The sequence below is a fragment of the Pleurodeles waltl genome, chromosome 10 (genome assembly GCF_031143425.1).
Source record: "Pleurodeles waltl isolate 20211129_DDA chromosome 10, aPleWal1.hap1.20221129, whole genome shotgun sequence".
NCBI lineage: Eukaryota > Metazoa > Chordata > Amphibia > Caudata > Salamandridae > Pleurodeles > Pleurodeles waltl.
In genome coordinates, this window is record NC_090449.1 from 848,691,427 (window position 1) to 848,713,025 (window position 21,599).

Consider the following 21,599-nt stretch of genomic DNA (forward strand, 5'->3'; position numbering starts at 1 on the left):
CAAAAGATCCTCCTGAAGCAATAGCTTGATCAGTGGACATATACTCATGCCCAGCATATCAGGGTACCACACTCTCATGGCCAAATCTGGTGCCACTATGATGCACCATACATATCCAAAATGTATCAGATCAAATTGAACGTCTGCAGAGGAGTCAGGTGTGACTTAGGCCTGTTGATAGTGAAACAATGTCAGGAGGTAACCTGCCGGGGCTGATGACTGAATGCAAAGAGCGAGCCCAACTTTAACAGCCCGTCCCTGGGGTTGGGGAAGACAGGTACCTCCAAACCTTGGCAGATGTGCTGGGACTATTTCTATCAATTTCAGAAACACCAGAGGAGCACTGCTGAGGCCAAAGAGGAGCAGTGCAAACTGAAAATATTCCTGGGCCGCTGAACTGCAGTTAACTTCTATGGGTATGTGGTACTGGGATGTGAAAATAAGCATCATGCAAGTACAACACAAACATCCAGTCACCAGGATTTAGGACAGACAAGACCTGGGATAGAGTGCCCATCTTGAGTTTGTCCTTTTGCAGGAAAGTGTTGAGAGAGCAAAGATCTAAAATAGGAAAAATACCTCCATTCTTCTTCGATAGAAGGAAGTAGTGCGAGTAACACCCAGTTCCTACTTCTGAGGCCGGAACCCTCTTTGGCTGAAAGGGGCTACCCTTTCTGCTTTAAGACAGAGAAGTGATAATTTGACATGTTAGAAATTAAGGAAAGGGCATAGCCCTGGTAGACAACTTGTAAGACGCACTTGACAATCGTGACGGTTGGTCGCCACTGTAGGAAATATAGATCCCGAACCTTGACAGGGTGATCCTGTGCCGGGAATCAAATACTAAAGCAGTTTGTGGTTGCCGCAGCTGGAGTGGTGGGAGACTGAGCGGCATGTTGTCCCTGCTGGTCTGTGTTCTCTTGGAACTGGGACATCATCCGTTAAATGGCTGAAAAGACACATTAACTGGAGGGGGTGTCTGGCTTTCGCACCCAGATAAACTTGTACCATAGACAAAAGGTTGAAATTGCTGGTAGAACTGCTTTATGTGAGCAGGCAGGCCAAAAGAATGTGCCATGGCTCTGCCCACAAGAGAATTAAGGTATGGTAAAAAAAGACATCTGCAACAACCGTAGGCTTCCGGGGAGGAGGGTGAGGAATTTAAGGTTGGCCCTGTGAACTTCCAGAATTAAAGCCTGAAGCTCACATTTGAGGGATGTGATAGCCATGAGGAAGGCTTCTTTCCAGGTAAGGAATTGTAAGGGAGAAAAGTGTAGTGTCTCGAAAGGAGGGCCCATTAGTCTTGTAAGGAGAGCGTTAAGGTTCCACACCATAGCAGGTAGCACCCTAGGTGGGATGACGCACTTGAATCACTTCATAAAGACCTCAATGATGGGGACCCTGTAAAGTGAGGTATGCTCCCAGTTCTGAAGGTAGGCAGCCAATGCAGTCACGTGAAGCCTGATGAAGTGTAGGTGAGGCATGAGGTCTGGTCTACAGGTAAAGCAGATTGCAGATGATGTCCTAAACGGCTGCACTTAGAGGGTCAATGTCCCTGGGGGGACAGTATAGCACAAACCTTTTCCATTTTGCTACATAGCAGGCTTGGTTGGTGGGCCTAAATGCCTCCTAGAGGATCACCATGCACTCAAGAGTAAGGTTAGGTTAACCAAACTCTAAGACTTCAGTAGTCATAAGATTAGGCAGTCTGGGGTTTGAGTGACGGACTGTTCTGTGTCCTGTGACTCTGGGTGAGGAGGTCTGGCTGGTTGGGCTGCCTCTCTTGCTGGACCACAGATAATTCGAGGACGGCAGTGAATAAAGGCTGCTTGCCCAAGTATGAGTCACCAGGATGAGGGTCAGAAACATCTGCATCATGAACCAAAAAAGTGGGAGAGGAGAAAAAGCGAAGGCAAATGTCCCTGACAAATTCATTCACAGTGCATTTCCCAGGGACTGTGAGTGAGAGTATCTGGAGGCGAAGCTTCGGCATTTTGAGTTTTCAGAGGAAACAAAGTGCATCAATGTTAGAAAACCCCCAAAGATGGAAGTATGGGAACAGGATTTTTGGGTGGAGTTACCGCTTGTGGACTTGTTGTTGCACCCTGCTGATCAGATCTACCAAGTTGTTGTCCTCTCCAGGAAAGTACTCTACTAGTTGAGGGAGTCCGTGGTGGAGGGCCCACAACCAAATGTGTGGAGCCAGCACTGACAACTGTAGTGTGTCCTGCCTTGCTTCAGGGGATAGTACATGACAGTCATGTTGTTGGTACAAATGAGGACTACCTTGTTATGAATGTGACCGAAGAAGGCTTGGACCTCTCGCTGGATGGCTAACAGCTCAAGGTAGTTGATGTGGAGACCCTGCTGGCGGTGTGCCCATAGACACTTGACAGTGAGCTTGTGCAAGTTTCCCCCCACCAGGAGAGGGAAGAGTCTGTTGCAATGGTCACCTGTGGAAATGGGTCAAGAAAGGGCCATCCCTGCAACATGTTCCGGGTATTCCGTCACTGCACAAAACGATGAATGTGGCCCCAGACCAACACAAGATCCTTGCAGTGACCCTCCACTTGTGATCACTTTGCTGCAAGGAACTTCTGCAATGAACACATATGTAACCTGGTGTGAGGTAAAGCGCAAAAGGCCATCATGCCAAGGAGATGAATGGCTGCTCTGATTGTTACCTGGCAATCTAGCTGAATGAGAGGGGAAGACTTGAACTGGACTGGGGAAGGCTTTCGTTACCACAGAATTGAGGGCCACCCTTAGGAAGTGTTGGGTTTGAACGGGCTAGAATTGGGATTTTGTGGTACTGATGGTGAACCCTAGACTGTGAAGCAGGTCTATTCTGGCTGGGGTGTGAGCCAAGCACTGGTGCTGGGTTGTGGTCTTGATCATCTAGTCTTCCAGGTAAGGCAAGACTGACACTGGGGCACCTGCAGTGTGCGGCCATGACTGCAAGACATTTGGTGAACACCCCGGGGACAGTGACAACCCCAAAAGGCAGCACTTTGATCTGATACTGCTGACCACTTACATTGAACCACAGGAACTGACAGTGAGCAAAGTGAATCAGGAGGCATCCTTCAGGTCTAGCATGGGCATGAAGGCACCTTGCTAAAGCAGTTGACATCCTGGAGGGTTACCATGTGAACATTTTTGGCCAAGATGTGAATGTTTAGGGGCCTGAGGTTGAGTATAGACCTGAGGGATCCATCCTTCTTGGGAATAAGGAAGCAGAGGGACTATACCCCTTTGCCTTGCTGGTGTAACAGCACAGCTTCTAAAGCTCCTTTGAGCGGTCCAAAGTGCTTCCCATCGAAGAGCAGGTTGAGCAGATGCTGCTGTACCTCTATCTTGAAGCCAGAGACATACAGTGAGGCATTACGACATATGAGGAAACTGGAGTTGGTACCAAGCACTGCAGTGTCAGCAGTATTGAGGGCTGACCGGATGGTGGTTTTGGAGATTAGTTTGGCCTTGGAAACGTGGTTGTGGCCTCACTCGCGGTGCAAATCCGGGAGGTGTTGAAAGAGCTCATCCATTTCATTCCAGTGTGCTGTGTCATAACAAGAGAGCAGGCTGACCATGCTGGTGAAGCGCCAATGCATTGCAGATTGTGCAACGACGTGCCTACCAGCTGTGTTGATCTTTTTGCTTTACTTGTCTGTTAGAGGTGTATCACCTATGCCCCAATTGTTTACACGCTTACTAGCAATATTAACCACAAGGGCATCTGATGGTAGCGGTCCACTGATGTACACAGGGTCTGTGGGGGGATGCCTTGTACTTAAGCCTGGCCTTGACCGATTTCTTTAAAACATCTGGAGTGGGCTTAAGCCTGCATTTGAGCATGGACAGATACTGCATGTAGGAGTTGGGCTGATGAGAGCATCTCCACGAGGAGTTCATCTTCCTCCGGGAACTCTTGCATCTCTACATTATTACAGGTGGCCGCCCTGTGAATAAGAGGTGGCGTTGTCATGTGGTGATGGCTGTGCAGGATACAGATCAGGGTCTATATCCCCTGGAGGCTAAATTTTGCAACAGTCACGAGTGTCATCTGTGTCCCTCAAACTCAAAATGTAGAGACCCCTGTGGTGAGAGAGGCAGATGTTCAAGAGGCAGTGAAGTTGTGGAAAAGAGAGTGCGGGGGAGGCAAAGGTGGTGGTTTTCTAGCCTTGTTGTGTCTCCTCTTCATCTTAAGCACCAGCTCTGGTTGCAGGTCGAGGGCTTCCTCGCAGGTGAGCTTCTGTGGAATAGTGTCCTTGGCTTCAAGTTCCTCCTACAGCCTCTCGAGGATGGGTTGTTCCTGCTCCTCAAAGACAACGGAAGAAGGATCCCTGGTTGCCTAATGTTTCAGCACCAAACAGTGCCTGGGTGCTGCTGTCGCTGAGAGTTGTGGATACAATGAGGGCTTTGAAGGGGTCTTTGATGCTGGCGCCAAGGGTGTAGACGGAGTCAGGGGCTACAGGATTTGCTTTGGTGCTGAGAGCTACCTCGGTTCCGGGTCCCAAGCATGGTGTTGTGTCAACCATAGCATTCAGGCTGTTGTGGACCCTAAGAAGATATCTGGCTTTGGGGCTTAATGCCTGACTCCTTAGTGAGTGGTGCTCCACCTCGATTTGGTGCAGGGTTGAGAAGGATGAAGGGAGATCCTACTCAGGGTAGCCATCTTCGGAGGGTTACCCCATGTGGGTTTCTGTATTGGAGTTACAGCTGCCTTCCATCATCGAACCGGACGAGAAATGGCAAATGGTAACTAAGAGAACAAGCTGATTGTACAATATAGACTGGTCTAGAGGATCTGAATGGGCCAAAGACTACATCACGAGGAGTCAACCCGAAGCTTAGTGACACATCGGAACCCGACAGTGGGTTGGGGGGGGGATTTGGGAAACTAACAATGGAGATGATGTCCATGTGCATTTCCACTAATAGGTGGGGTCACTTTAGCTTGTGACTTGAAGGCTTCTTCAAAGAAACACATGTTGCAAACATCTGAGCCCAAAACTACATGGCAGGAGTATGCAAGGCATATGTATTTACAGCCACACATGCCACAAACATATTTTTACTAATCGTCTCCATTCATTTGGACTGGCTGTTGGGGGAGTGTTAGGAAAAGCATTCTGATTACCCTGCTGATGGACCCTGGGCATATCACACTCTTCAGAATGTGATACATTAGAAAAGCAGGGGTGTCAGCACAGGGCGATGGCGAAAGGCAGCCTGCCTATTAACGGGCAGCCGACAAGAAGGCTTCGCCTAGGTGCCCAAAAGGGTGTCAGTAAGTACCTCGTTAACTCGTAACAGTGGCTTTAGGGGAGCCTGGACAGGTTGCAAAATGGTCAGTACATTGGTTTTCACTTCCGCAGTAGGCAATTGGAGGTTTAATACGTCATCTGCCCTTCACAACATAACAGTGAAAGAGGTGATTTCCTCTGTAGCAGGACCAGGGGAAGACATCAGGCTTGCATCTTATGATGACTGGGACAATTATGTTCCACAATAACAGTTGTTTCAGAATCCATTCCAAATAGATTATGGAAAGTCTGAGACCTACCAGGTGATAAGAGGTTGCACACGCAGGTCGCAACTTGAGTTAAGATCGTGACAGTTTCAGTTTGGATTTGGACAGCACTATTGGGCAGCCTCCATGGCATCTGCATCCCTACGTTTGGGAACAGTGCAAGGAAAGACGGCAGAGATGGGAACCAGAGTCGGTGCTTAACTCGATGTGGATCAAATGGGCACAGACACTGCCGAAAGCAGACCCACTGGAGAAAGTTCTACTGGAAGCCACTGTGGTTCCTTGGAGTACAACAATGACCAAAGGAAGGTGGAAGAGTGCCAAATATCTGCAGTGCCGCCTCCTGAAGGCTTTTACTTGTTGAGATGTCACCGGTGGACCAGGAAATCCAGGGTGCATCAGAATCAGAGATGTAACCGGCTCCTATGGAGCTCTGGAGCAAGACCAGGAGCACAGTCTCGACCTAGTTCACTCTTCAGAGTACACGAGTAGCAAGAAGAGGCTGTTTTCTACTTAAATTTGTTGTTTCTTCTTCGACTTACCCAAAGACTTCGACCATGATGAGAATCTGGCGCATGAACAACTTTGGGAGGGGGGGAACCAGACCTTCCTTTTGACATCAACTGGTCACAGAGCGGAGTCTTCCTGTGTTTGGTGACATAAGAGTTTGGCTTCACATTTTCATATAGCTTTCAGGATCATCTGGGCACCGCTGTTGTCACAGGCCTTTGATTTGTGGTACGACATCAGGCACAACAAACAGACTTTTTGTGGGTCCAAAACAGGCATTTGCTTGTGACAGTCCAGGCACAGCTTAAACAGTGGGGTTTTAGGAGGTGACATTTCCTTGCATTGTGGTTAAATGTTGATGAAATGTCTGGTCAAGGACATTGGCCAGCTTACAATGGTGGCAGTCCTATGTGGTTCCACTTGTCCCTTCCAGAATAGGACAACGTCTGTGCACAGCTGCACAATGCCACATAGCGGCACACAGGGTAACTGCTCTGAAAGTTTCTGGATCAAGTCTGATGCCTGGGAATTATTCACAAGGCGAGGAACCTGTGGTTAAAAGTATCTATCAGAAATAATCTTTTCGATACAACCACAAGGGCATCAAAAATGAAATATTTGGGCCTACTTGTCTCTTGAGCTAAAACTTAATCTACTTCTTCTGTCTCATAACAAAGGCCACACTTTGAATATTATTTGTTCCAAAAATCAATAATGTCAAGCTTTTTGCCTGTAGCCAGTCCCATGATCAGACCACTTTGGAGTAAAGTACCTTTTTCTTGTGAATGAGTTTAAGGGAAAAACTGTTCAACAATCCTGCCTGCCACAAATATGAGAAAATAAAACACTTTTAGTAGATTCCCTAATAAAAGAGATACATCCATTTTTCAAGCACTGAGGCGTGTGCCCAACCTACTGTCCTAGTGACATAAGCTGGTCTCTCTACCTCCTTTATTATATAACAATCTGATACTGTCTGATCCAGGCTGTTCTCACACAACAGAAAATTCTTCTAATATCTGGGGGGGTTCCTGAATTTCCGAAAGAAGTTTCTATGCATCCACTTTATGAAAAACGTTCTCTAAATGAAGATAAGCTAAGTAACTATCATTCCTTGCTTTACAAAGGTGTAAGAGAAAGTCGTTTATCCACAATCCACAAGTTTTGCAGAGAGAATCCATCTTTTACACTCCTCTCAGATGGGCTTTCGATCAGGCCAAAGCACGTAATTAACTGTACTGTGTACAGGTCGATTTGCAACATGTTGCTGACTCCAATAGCTCGGTTGTTCTGATTTTATTTGATCTATCAGAAGCGTTTAACACTATAAACCAATCAGTTCTACTTTGAAGACTAAGTTGACTGGGCCTACTGGTCCTACAATAGCTAACTTGTTAATGGATTTAATTCCTATGTGTCCAGCTCTCCTCCCCAGGCTATTTGGTTGAAGTGTTTGGAATTTTCTGAGGAAGCACACTAACCAGCTATAACGCTGTCTAACCAAGGTATACCACTAGCTGAGTATGAACCATTGTAAATTAAATGTGGACAAGGTGATTTTATGTCCTATTATCCTATACTTTCACCAGTTCCCATTGTTAAAAATCTAAGCATTAAAATATGACATTCTGATAACTTTACCAGATTAAATCTATAAGGAGGTGAAATACTATCTTTTGCTATTGTATTTCTGGAAACTCATTGTCATCTATTTACTTTACCTCAGAAATTCGAGATATGGAACGTATTTACATCATTTAAGCTTGATTACTGCAATTCTATTGATCATAGTTTTATATGTCCACTTAATTAATCCAGATCTCCGCTGCTAGGACTACATTGGGTCTTTAACATAGTGACTGCATATCGGCTGCTCCCTCAACCATTAATTGGCTTCCAGTGAAACACTGCATTAGTTTTAAAAAGATATGCCTAGCCACAGAATACACCCCTTACCGCTGCAATTGACATTCAGCTACTACTGTCCCTCCCTCTAACTCATATCAGGGAAGCAAAACTATTAACAGTACCTAAATTCCGAGGAAAGATGGTTGGAGGCAGGGCATTCTCAGTGGTGGCTGTTGTCTACTGGAATGCTCTCGCAATGAATCTAAGGACACTGAAATTTCTAAAACATGGCTGTTTCTGGTCACATGTTTTATTAACATGGCAACTGGTATGCAGAGTGCTAGCAGGTTTCTCTACAGTGCTAAGAAACTTCAGGGTACGGGTGTGTTGCTTGCTTAATATATACCTAAAACAAAATAATTACTACAAAGGGGTACACTCGGCTCCTCCTCAAACTCCATCCGGTTCCTGAATGTTAAGAGTTCATTTTGAGCCTACTATTGTTGAGCAGTTGGATGGCCATCTTCACTGATGTAGTGGATTTGCTCTTAATGAAGATGTATGTACTTGATCAACTGAGAACATGATTACATGTATGCACAGCATCTCAAAACTTGTCAGCAAAGATGTAAGGCTTATTATGGATGGATTTTCACTGGTGTTCAAGTTAATGATCAAATTATATCAACTCATCGGAGCAGAGGCCGGACCTGTCGGCGCAGAACCTGATGGGACCTCCTCTGACCCCGCAGGGCCCGAAGGCACTCCAAAGGGGAAGGCCTGCTCAAACAAAAGGCGTATGGCCTTGTAGAAGTCTCTTAATTGAGCATGGGTCGTTGCATTAGCCGAGGCAAAGTCAAAGTCTGCTTAGACTTCTCCTTCTTCTTCGTCTTGTGCCTTGGCTCTTGGGGCTCCCGGAGCGGTACTGCGACCTTCTTCTTGACTGGGACAAAGATCTCCTAGGAGTCGTCCTAGCTGCCATCGACAAGCAGCTTTAGGGACCACTCCCTCAAAGCTTTCAGCGCCATGGTGTGGCAGTCCGAGCACGTATTCGAGTCATGGTCATGCTCAAGACACCATAAATAGACCAGATGGGGTTCCAAAGCCAACATGGCTCTGTGTTAGGCACCACATAGCTTAAAACCTGCCTTCCTAGAAGACATTCGTTTGACACACTACAAAAATAGTCAACAAAAAGTTTTTTAAAACCCTGTCAAAAACAGACAGATTAGCGCGCTAAAGAACTGACATCGGCGGACCTGGGTGGCACCTATATAGGTGACTGCGATGTCACTTCTGGTGCCAACAGAACCAACGGCCCCCCGCAGAACTGAACAAAGCCCACCAATGGCACGCAGGGGTACTGCTCACACAAATGTTTTGGGATCCAGTCTGACACGTCAGAAATTCAAAGGTAAGGTATCTGCACCTAGAAGTCTCTATCAGATATTGTGTTATAAGTGCCATAAAGATCAGTGATCAAAAGCTGAGTGGTTTAGGCAACAGCAAAACAAGATTTTACAAATATGTAAGGGTACCCGGAGAATATATTAAAACATTTCATATTGTTTTGAGTGTAGGTAGCGTTAGGAAGAAACTGCTTTAACCATTGTATGACAAACATTAAAATAATCCACTCTTTTAAGACAAGCAATGGCACTTGCCTTTTGCAAGGTCTTCCTCTTCTTTTTTGCTTACTACTGTGCCAGGATCCTTGGCAACAAGTGCTGGACTTGCTTTTGCTTGATCTGCAGCCTTGATGAGAAATATGTAAAAAAAAAACAAAAAAAGGTAAAATTAAATGTGTCTTTATATGAAACCAAAAATAAATAAATTATAAAATTAGCATCTTTGTAGCTTTGTGAGAAACAATGGGTATACACACACACACACACACACACACACACACACACACACACACATATATAAATATACGTAAAAAGTATACTCTATTTTAGTAACCATTTGTCAATATCTCAAGCAAATCGGGTGCATTAGGACACAAAAGTTACATTGTCTTCTCAATTATTGTTTTCACCTATATTGCTATAGAATGCAATGGATAGGAGCAGATTTTTCAAGTGTCCTTTCAGATTTGTATACGTTTCATTAATCTACAATTCAGCATACTAATGCTCACCATGGCTTTCTACAGAAACATGAGTTTGTAAATTTCAAAATTAAATTAGAAGCTTACTGATGGCTCAGTGTAGCAATTAACAGAGACAATACGTTCCCTGCATTATGAATCGGATTAATTATGATCATGTCCACAAATTCCTATTGAAGTTGCACCTGGAGGAACCTAGCAGTCCCAAGGTGACCCAAATTTGAAAAAGATTAGCGGACCTAAGAGGTGTAAAAGCTATCACCGCCTCTCCAGACTGTGGGTGAGTGTAGGAAGCTGACCCCTTATGCCATATGCGACTACTGTGTGAAGGATCCAGAGGTTCCCCAGTGAGTGGAAAGGGCTTGCTATGCAAACCCAAAGTGCTCTATTTAGGAGTAGTGTGGTCGAGCAGACTTAGGCTTAACAGAGGAGTGCAAGACATCTACAAATACACACAATAGTCAATAAATAAGACACACGACTCAAGAAGGAGATCCACACCAATATATAAAAATAGAAAGTATATATATGTTTAGGCATCAGAGAAAAATTGTTCAGGTAAGTACATTTTTAAATAGGAATTCTTTTCACTTTAAAAAATAAAAAATGTCTCAGTTCTGCAATGTTATCATATGGGAGGAAAAACAAGTTCTGTAAACAGGTAGAGTACGGCGACTTATGGGACCAATCTCCAGGAGTAAGGTGAGTAGGGGGCAAGGTGCAAGGCAGCACCCACAGTACACTCTCAGCAGCACAGGGGCAGCCGGGTGCAGAGTATTGGGGGCTCAATGCATTCCTATGGGGGATCGGTCAGTGCGCAAGGAAGATGCAGGCTCTGGCCAGGAGGCCAGTCGGGCTGAACGAACAGTGGGGCTCAGGTCTTACGACGCTTGTGCCTCTTCACCACAGCTCAGGGGCAACGGGTGCAGAGGTGTCCTTAGGAGTTGGGTTTTTCTGACCGGAATGGTCACAGTAAAGTTGGGGTGGCGCGTGCAGAGGCTGCAGGTATCGTCGGGAAGTCCAGGAGGGGTGAAACCATGATGGACTCAGACTCCAAAGGGCTGGGGAACCTTGTGGACACCAATGGTACACTTCATCTCCGGTCAGATACATAGGATGCAGTGGTGACTTCAGTTGTCGGATTTTGGTGGTTCCAGAGGCTTCAGAGTCCCTTTTCTTGGAGTTTGCTGGAGAACAGGTCCGCTGTTCAAGGGAGGTTTTGAGTCTTTTTCAAAGACAGGCAGTCCTCTCAGGTTTCTGGAGTCGCAACTGCAGGGTGAGGTGACTTTACTTAGTTATGACATCTCAAAGATGGCTACCTCTGAAAAATTGTGTCCACCTCGAGGTAGCCCACCTTAGGGGTGGTTCTAGCCTGGAGGTGGCAAGCCTACCTGACTAGCTAATTTTCCCACCTGTCCAGGTGCCAAATGGACACTGGACAGAAGGGTTGGGGCTTCCTCTCCTGTGAGGGGAGCAAGATTTGCATTTCAAAGGCAGCAGCCCTTTGAGGCTGGTCGCCTTAAGCAGGTTAATCAGCAGGTTATCCTGGGGCAGGGGGGTGTTACACCCTCTACCCGGACAGGCTTTAGTTCTGGGCCTCCTGACAGCAGAAGGCACCCTAGATGGCCAGAATGATGGCTTGGGTGGAAGGCGGGCAGAAACCAGTCAGTGAGCACGCCAAAGGCTGGCAAGTTTTCCGGGGTGCATGTATTGGTAATTCCAACACTGCATCAGTGTGGTTTCATCAATACCAGATATTTAATACCAAACATCTCTATCTTCAGTAAAGCCATCATATAGTTGGGGAACTTGTATTGCCCAATGTCCAGCACATGTATTTAAAATGGCTTCCCTGGTCACTTACTATGTCTGAGAATTAACAAAGAGATATCATGGGCATATCTGTTTGTGCAGATATGCCCTCACATGTAATATAATGCACCCTGCCTTCGGGCTATAAGGCCTGCTAGATGGGTGATTTGCATATGTTGTATGCAGTGTTGGGAGACACGGCACATAGGCTGTGTGCCATGTTGTGTTCTCACTTTTGTCTGCACCAAGACATGCAGCCTGCAATAGCTGCCTGTCATGTGTTTAGTGAGGGGTACCTTAGGGTGGCACAACTCATACTAAAGCCCTTAGGGACCTTCTTTAGTACCCTAGGCACCAGGAGTACCATTTACTAGGGACTTACAGCGGGTGCTAAAGGTTTTGCCAATTAGGAAAACAACTGGGCAGTTCTGGGAAAGAGCTCTGGCACTGGGGACCTGGTTAGCAGGACCCTAGTGCATTTTCAGTCGAGATCACACAATCTACCAGGCAAAAAGCAGGGGGGCAACCATGTGAAAAGGAGGCTCTTTCCTACAGAGATACAGCATCCCATATCCTGACATTAGGAAAGTACAAGAAAGTTAAACTAAGGAACTAGGAGGCATCCTTGACCCCAAGGAATTTAATGAACTCCAAATATGTGAAGGAAGTGGATGAGTTCTGCAAATTGTCACCTGCACAGAAAAGGCAGTTAGAAAAAAGATACTCGTGAGTCAAGCCAACAGGTGGGACACTTGGCAGCTGAGCTCACTCTAGGTAGCTCATGCAGAAAAGAGGCAGCAAGGACCATTTTTCTACTTGTTGTTGGATCTCTCAGAGCAGGAAGTGAAAACCCAAGCAGCAAAATCAGACCATACCCCACTATTATACATGGCCACTAATACTCCACACAAGAACTTAGCTCTATGTTGTAGGCACAAAACAAGTGCAAAATGGCATGTGTATGGACATAAACTGCATACTTAATTGTATGACAGAAAACAGGCAAAATCAACAAGATGGCTACAGACAGGATCCAAGATTTTGAATTAACCATACCTTTTTTAGCTGACTGCAGTTTCACATGAACATTTCCTGGCAGGCTCATTGTTCCAAGGTAGAATTATTATTTTTTTTAATACATTCTGGGAACAGAAGTACATTACTTGGCGAAGAGGCAGCAAATTAACTCTGCCTTTAATTCTACTGCTACAAGGCTAGCAGAATCTAGAAGGACCACTCAAATTCTCCAATACGTTAGAGGAAGGGCGAAACAGATTCTACAACAAATAAGGTAATTCCTGACTGAGTGGAATTTTGTGGGAAGCAATATGAACATGATAATAATTTGCTGTGATGGACCATACACAATTAGAGTGAGAAAGAAACCCAACTCTGCCTTTCAGGGAAGGGAACAAGGGGAGAAAAAGAGGACACAAAAAGATTAGGTTGATGCAGACTTTGGTGGATGAAGGCAGTGTTCCGTTTCCTAACAGCTCAGGAAACCAAAATGCAAAGCTGGCAATACATAAAAGATTAGGGACTTTGAACCTGTAAGAACTAATCTTAACACATGGTAATGTGGAAACTACACTCACTTTATCATAATGATTTGGTATTCTGTTCTTGCAAATGTTTTACAAACTGCTTACCAAATTTGGCACGGTCCTTATTAGTTAGTGTGATAAGAGTGCTATTTTCTCCAACATGCTGGCCCCAGTAGTTTGTCTAAACACGCATGCATGGGGAAGTAGGGGAAAAAAGGCACAAAAAGGCTGCCATGATGCAGAGATCTTAGCATGCTGACTTAGGTAACACATAACCAACAGTTGTTTATGTTTGGAGACCACAGTAATTGTTACTGATATTTCAGTTTGACACTTGGTATGGTAAGAGTTAGGTGAGGCAACATTATCTTTTACTTGTTTGGTATTTATTCCTAGAGTGGAGGGGTTGAGTGAAGCAATCTAGCACCTTAACCACAAAGAAAGGGGCAGACAACAGTCTCAAATTCCTTAGAGGCAAAAGAAATACCGGAGTTGTCTTCTTGAAATGGCTAAGAGGTTGTAGGAAAGATGGACTGGTACACAAGAACCCAGCAGAGAGGGATATTCCCCCATAAACACAAGACCATCAGAAGCTAATGGACCAAATTAAGGCAGTCTCTTTGCTCATATAGGCTACCAACAAGGGACCCAGATTGCTGAACTAAACTCTGCACCCCCAGCAACCAAGTGTTTGACCCAAAGCTGTAAACTCAAGAGCAATTTGGCATGACCGACACTATATATGGCAATAAGTGGTAAGAAGTTATCAGAGGCAAGAAAGTTGTCAGCACCGAACGTTGTTAACACTGAAAAACATCTAGAGTTGAGGCACCTCTAATGTCAAGATACCACCAATTGCAAAATAACTTCAAAGCTGAGGCAGCCTCCATGCTAACTCAATTGCAGCCACAACTACAAAACTCTTCAAAGAAAATCAGGGTGCATAGATAGATGTAAGTTGGTGGAGTAGCACAGACTTTGACAAAGGTAGGACTTGTCGCCATTACGGTCCAGTAAGGTCACTAACCCAGATCCAAACAAGCAAAGTCACACAGAAGAAAGAAAAGAACAGAAATGGCTTTTCACAGAATCCCTATTTGATTTTGTCACTTCTGAGGAAGCTTAAACTTTTTCCTGAGAAAAAAGCACTTCCACTAGAAAGAAACACCAGAAATAATCTTCCTTTCGGAATTGGGGCCCTTTGGAAATAATTGTATGACAGGAGAGAGCATCTGGACAACAGGAAAAAGTAAAGGAGAAAGCAATCATCTGGAAAAGGCAAAACAATTACCTTCATTGCTGCACTGATCCTGCATGAATGTAGTGTTTGCACCAAATTAGATACTATTCCAGGTTTTTAACATATTGGATTCATTTTTGTAAAAATTGAGAAGGAAATGTTAAAATTTACATAGGCATTTGCCGATTATGGTGAAGAAATATATCCCCTTCTTGAATTAGAAAGGTGGGATCCTGAATAGAGCTTGTATAGTGTTTACAAATATAATGGAGATGCCATAAAGCACAGACAACAAAAACATTTCTGAAAAGTAAGCAAGATAGTAAGTTCCAAAAGGTCTTCTAGGCAAAAGTTGGGATACAGGGCTCAAAAACCTCATAAAACTTACTAGACCTGCAGGTCAAGTAACTTGAATAATCTACTTGACCTAACTATAATGTACCTGACCCATAAACGGGTCTCAAATTGTGTTATCCTACGCAAATATTTTATTTGACAGAGTTGCCTTTTCCTTCATTCTCATGAGTGTACCTTCAAATATGGGAGTTCAGCATTTCTGCTGAACAAAAAAAGTTGTTTGTTTGGTTAAACAGACTAAGGCCCAGATTTATAGTCAGCCTTCGCCACAAATGTGTCACTTTTTTTGATTCACTGGGGGCATAGGCTGCTGGACCCATATCTACAAGGCCACCAATGAGTGGCTTTCTATGGCCTTGTGGATATGGAGTAATGTAATGTAGCGCAAGTCGCTGTGTTGCCTTACTTTGCGTTGGGTAAGCTTTCCATGGGTGTTGTGTGGGTGTTCCCAAGCAACACCCATGGATTTTGACACATTCTCAGATTTAAAAGGTTTTGTAAACCTGGGAATGCGTCAAAACCCTATGCCACTCCAGGGGTGGGGTAGAAGTGACGCAACTGGGAGAAACATCTTTATTTTTCCCCGTTTTTTCCTCTTTCCGTGAGAGAAAGAGGAAAACTCCTCTTGGGATTGTTTTTGTGCTAGGAGGTGCCACTTCCTGCACACAAAAATCATCCCCACAACACAGGCATCCTTGCACCATGGTGCAGAGATGCCTGTGTTGGCGCACAGCACCAATTTGTGTGCCAGTGCAGGGCAAAAGGACAGGAATGCACCATACTTCGTGCATATACAGCACATTCCTGCCCTTTTATTTTGATGCAGGGCAGCAAGAAGGCCTGTGGCGCTGCCCTTTCGCCAAAACATTGTAAATCTGGCACTAAATGTTTGCTCCATGTATAATAGGAATCTAGCTCACAAATAACGTATACATGATCCGTGACTTGCCTTAGTTTGTTATTAGCATTGCCTCCAGGGCAGAAGTATTTACAAGTTTGTTAAACACTCACTTTCAATAAATATTTTATTAAAGCACAATGTGGTAGCACACTTTTATTTACAGACTGTAAATTTCCAACAAATGTCCATAAAACTTCCCACTAACTTGCAGCTTTACGGATAAAACGATGTAGTATATTAATACTCTATGAAAACTCGGTTTCAGGACTCATATTTATCATGTGCACATCACCAAGTAAAGTATAAGAACAGGATGCAGCAGGCCTAAAGAACACGCATCAATCCCAATATATACCCAGTGAAAAACAATAGTTATTTGAAAAAGTTGGTGTGCAACTCCACCCAGGCCCCTGCTGCAAAGAAGAGCCAAAGGGGCTAAATTGAAGAGCTTCTTTTCCTCCCGTCATGGAGGGATATCAAGTGGTGATATCCCCATACCCCAGTCCGCGGATCACACAAGTGTGAGCACGGACACACCAGCTGAATCAGTATCAGACCTATATGGTATACAACTTCTGATGCTTTTGCAGGATGATGGTGAAACTAGTATTGAGGACATCAGAACTGATTTAGAAATTAAGGAGGATCTTAATACCACCAGTGGCCTCAAATTACGGTCTAAATTCATACCTTCTAATACACACAGTAAAATTGACTTATTTTCGATGAAGGTCTCATCTGATTTATCTAAATTTCTCAGTACTTTTAAAATCAACTGGCAGCAAAAAGATAACTTGTCCTCCTCAGAACGCAAAGCCTGTATCGGCCTCAAAAATGATCAATCCATTGTAATTCGTGAGGCCGAAAAAGGCGGGAACGTAGTCATAATGAACAAGTGTGACTATATGCAAGAAATAGACAGACAGTTGGCTGATACTGCAGGTTATACATGTCTCACTGGCAATCCGATCCACGCACTGACAGAGTACATTAACAATAAACTGTGGGGATGGCACGAACTGGGTTTACTTTCTGATCACGAATACAATTATCTATTAGTAAAATACCCAAGATATCCCTGCATATATATCCTTCCGAAAATACATAAAGCAGGCACATTCCCTCCAGGGAGACCCATAATATCAGGGATCGACTCTCCCACAGAGAAACTTTCGGAATTTGTGGATTTCTTTTTACAAAAATGTGTTTCCAATTTACCTTCATTCATTCAGGACAGTAAAGACATCCTTAACAAATTTGAGGACTTCCCGTGGACTGATGATCTTCTGTTCGTCACCATGGACGTGAACAGCCGTTACACGTGTATTCAGAAATCGTTTGGCATATTGGCGGTTACTTCCTATCTCAATACTCACACTGCCGATCACTTTTCCAACAATCAGATGCTTTTAGAAATGATTGATCTAATTTTATCAAGGATTTATTTCCTACATAATACCAAATGGTTCCAACAAATACAGGGGACGGCAATGGGTTCTAAATTCGCCCCGTCCTACGCCTGTCTTTTTATGGGATGGTTTGAGAAAGTTCATGCTTGGGGAAAACATGCCTCCCCCTGTACTGAATTCATTGTATTTTGGGGGAGGTACATTGATGATATCATTTTGATATGGAATGGGTCCATTGAACACCTTACCCAGTATCATGCCTTCCTCAATGATAACCCCTATAATGTCAAACTTAGTTTTCAATATAGCAAGGTTTCTATTGACTTTCTGGACATAAGATTTTTCATACAACATAACTCTGTACAAAGTGTTTTGTATAGAAAATCCACCTCTTGCAATAGCCTCCTTCACGCGACTAGTGCACATCCATCCTCTGTAATCAACAATATCCCCTTCGGCGAGATGACACGTGTACGACGTAATTGTAGTACTGATGATAAGTTTTGGGAACACATCGGATTTGTCAAACAGAGATTCACCAAGAGAGGTTACGATCCCATGACCCTCTCTAAAGCAGAACAACGCATTAGGAACACACCAAGAAACAATACTTTGACCCCCATATCTCGTTGTAACAAGAAAAGTACTGAGCACTTGTCTTTTGTCACTAGATATACAGTCCACAGTCAGGGCATTTACAAAATACTTAAACGACATTGGCACTTGTTAATTGGTTTACCTGGACCTAGAGGGCTCCTCCCTAAAATTCCCAAGATTACTTATCGGAGAGGAAAGACTCTTAGGGACCATCTGTGCCCCAGCTATGTCCCTGAACCTAACACAATTACATGGCTCCCCAAAAAACCCTTGGGTTTCTATACTTGTCGTGAATGCAATATGTGTGCTTTTGGACTGGACCAAACAAAAACTTTTTGTTACAACAATACTGGGAGATATACTATTAAAAGTTTCATCAACTGTAACAGTAAATTTGTGATTTATGTTTTAGGATGTTCGTGTAAGAAAATATATGGGGGCAGGACTATAAGATCTCTTAATCTCAGAATGCAGGAACATGTGCGTGCCATCAGAAATAATGACAGTAGATATCCACTGTCATTACACATTGCGTCGGTTCACCCCCACGATGGTTCGATTTGGTTCCAAGGGATTGATTACATCCCACAACATCCCAGGGGAGGGAACAGGGAATTACAACTACGCAAAAGGAAGGCAGCTTGGCTATGCCGACTACGAGAAGTAGAATTGGGACATAATACAGATCACGAATTCCATTACTTCATATGAGGCCCATTTGTACTCAGTACTCGTTTATATATGTTTTCAGTATAACCAATTGCTCTGTGTGTAAACTTCATGTATGACATCTCTGTGGGATCTCTGCGTCCGTTAAGTTCTTTTTATGTACTTCTCGATGACTATTTTCACATAACATCATTTGCTTGCTGAACGTTGTTTCTTTGGGAATCCCTGTTAATCTTTGGATGGATACATATTCTAACCTGTATTTGTTTATTTTCTTACTACAAATCAGTCTTCGTTTAAAATTTGTGCAAAATAAGCGTATGTGGTGTAAACATTGACCTCCGCAAAAAACTTTGTGTCTTCACTAACAACTTTTTTGTGATTTTTTTGTGATATTTTGTGCTCGTAAAATGGTATTTCTCTAGACTTTACGTAAGTTCTTTCAATGTACTTTACCTTTGTCATATCTTTGAATTTTTTCCATTTTCTGTACAACAAATTATTGACATATGCATTAGGTCTTAGCACATGCCTCTAAAGATAACTCCTTTTTCCCCCTTTTTATTACATGTTACCATCCGATTGTTGGTTGTATATCTTTTCTATGGTTATACTTCTAATTTGTTTCTGCATGCTTCTTTTATTCTATTTTCTTTTCGTTTTATTTCATTTTCTTTTGCCCCTTTCTTATATTTTTTATTTTTTTCTATTTATTTTTTCTTATTACGTTCCAACAGTGGGAAAATTACTCTTTCTTAACTTCTCCTTTTCTTTCATATGCACATTTTTTGGCCTTTTTCTTCTTTATATATCTGCTCTTTCACATTTTTTTAATAATCTGCTCGTTGCCTGGGGACATGAACCACTTTTTAACCACAATCGACTTCAATTGCTATCCTGCATTGCTTAAGATGGCCGCCAAAGCGCAGTCCTCTTTTCACTCTCACAACGTAGTCAATGTACACGAAAACAAGGTCTGCTTATTGCAGTCCGGCGTCTTTTTCCATAACCGGTTACCAGGTCATGGCGGAAGTACTGGGTTTTTGGCGTCCACCTTCTCCTTTCTTTAAAAACCGCATTATAACCTCGACCTGCGCGCACATGAGCAGCGGAACGGGCGGCACAAAGCCGGGCCCGTTACGCTTTATACATACCGGTCTCACTGACGTGACCTCCGGCTTCTTGGTTACCTGTTGAATTATCATTTTCACTATATCACACAGGTAAGGGCAACACTTTGCCGGTTTAAATATTTTGGTCACTTCACTTTGGGAGTCATTTACCGTCCCATTATCCTTGTTTTTTCTATATTACGAGTGTTTTTTGCCTCTCTGAATACATATTAAGTAAATTATTATTTCGATTTTTTTCTCCACCAGGCTCTATATGTGCCTTGTGTGAGTTACATTGTGTATAATCACCTTTGCTTCATCGGGAATACAATTTTGGTACGTGTTTTTCGACTTACTGACATCATTTATTATTTTTTGTATCTATATGAATTGTTTCCCCTGGCGGAGGAATTCTCTGTTTTTAATATTCTTTATTATTTTTTCGATTTTTTTCCACCAGGCTCACTATATGCCTTGCATTAGTTACACGTTGTACAATCACCTTTGCGCCATCGGGAAAACATTTTTGGTATGTGTTTTTTTGACTTACTGACATTACTTTCACCATTTATTATCTTTTGCACCTATATGAATATTTTCCCTGGCGGAGGAACTCTCTGTTCTTAACATTTTCTGTGTACTTAATTTTGACGATGAATTCGCTCTATCGCATTCTATGCAAGGAATTTTCCCTAACCTTTATAGAATTCACGATGCACTTTCTGGATCCCTTCTGCGGTTCTTTTTACCATGTATGACTTCACTTTTTGACTTACATTAATCTAATAGTGGACACTTTGCATCACACCTCTGACCTAGTATCATATAATGTTGAGTTACCAATATGTAAAATAGCACTTTGTGTATACATACCATGTGTTTCTGTGACATATTGATATTGTTATATTATCTTTCTATTTTTCTCATGGTTATATGTTAATTTGCAGCTCTGAGGAAGCCCATTTGCATGGGGCAAAACGCGTTGGCTGCTTTTTTCCTTTTGTATTCCATGTTAAGTCAGAAATAAAACACCATCTGAAGACAACTGAGAGAAGCTTCGTATTATTATAATTTCTACAGCCATTGGAATTATCTGGCCTACTGTGACTGCTGTACGTCGTGGAGTGGTGCACCCCCTATATTCATTATCACCAAGTAAAGTGTTCTAATTTGTTTTCATCCTATTCATCACACCGAAGAACAAAAAATAGTCTTTCTTAGCCACTGAGATGTATTTTTTAAATTTTGTACAAGTTGACTTAGTTATTTAAATGTTGTATGTTGGGAAAACCACACCTAGACTTTCATTCACAATTATTATAGCAGGTCAGACAGGTCACCTTAAACAATCCTGGAACTCTGCAGTCGAAATAGAAAAAGATAAAAATGACTTTTGACCTCTTTCTCTGTACAGGTGTAACAAGAACATGATTTAAAGGCATCTTTTTCACTTCCTGACGGAACAGAACATCCGTTCTTTGTCAACTCGCCAAAAACGGCGAGTTGGTCCTAAAAATAGCTCGACCTGCTAAAAAAATGAGTCGTCATAGCGAGTGGTCGAGTAGATTTTACGAGCTCTGGGATAGGTTACGTCACTAGAGCATATATACTTTTTAACATACCTGTGAACCGATGGCTGGGAACGAAACACCTTGCTCCTTCAGATTTTTTATCATAGCAGAAATAAGACTTAGTTGTGGATCACTCTTAAATTCATCTGCCCATTCTACCATAAGGGCTTTAAGCTTTTCACACACCTTTGGATGGCCCTGTGACAAGAAAAGGATGTAATATTAAGAGGAGACGTGCAAAAAGTTAAATTCTTTATCAATTCCATACAAATGTGCTTGACACATGCAGTGACAAGTGAAAGACCTACAAAGAAGGGCATTAGTGTTGTGTTATAAATTATATATTGAATATAAAAAAAAGTGTGCCAAGCATCAAATGCCATGTT

At 43.1% G+C, this 21,599-nt stretch overlaps 1 protein-coding gene across 1 annotated transcript in view; it reads right to left on the bottom strand.

Moving 5' to 3' along the window:
• Nucleotides 1-21,599, bottom strand: part of STAM (signal transducing adaptor molecule) — a 181,737-nt gene that overhangs the window by 117,401 nt on the left and 42,737 nt on the right. Inside the window, exons 5-6 of the mRNA XM_069211542.1 lie at nucleotides 21,265-21,411; nucleotides 9,556-9,646 (exon numbers count right to left, since the gene is read on the bottom strand). Of these exons, the coding sequence (XP_069067643.1) occupies nucleotides 9,556-9,646; nucleotides 21,265-21,411 (238 nt within the window). The remainder of the gene's footprint in view (nucleotides 1-9,555; nucleotides 9,647-21,264; nucleotides 21,412-21,599) is intronic.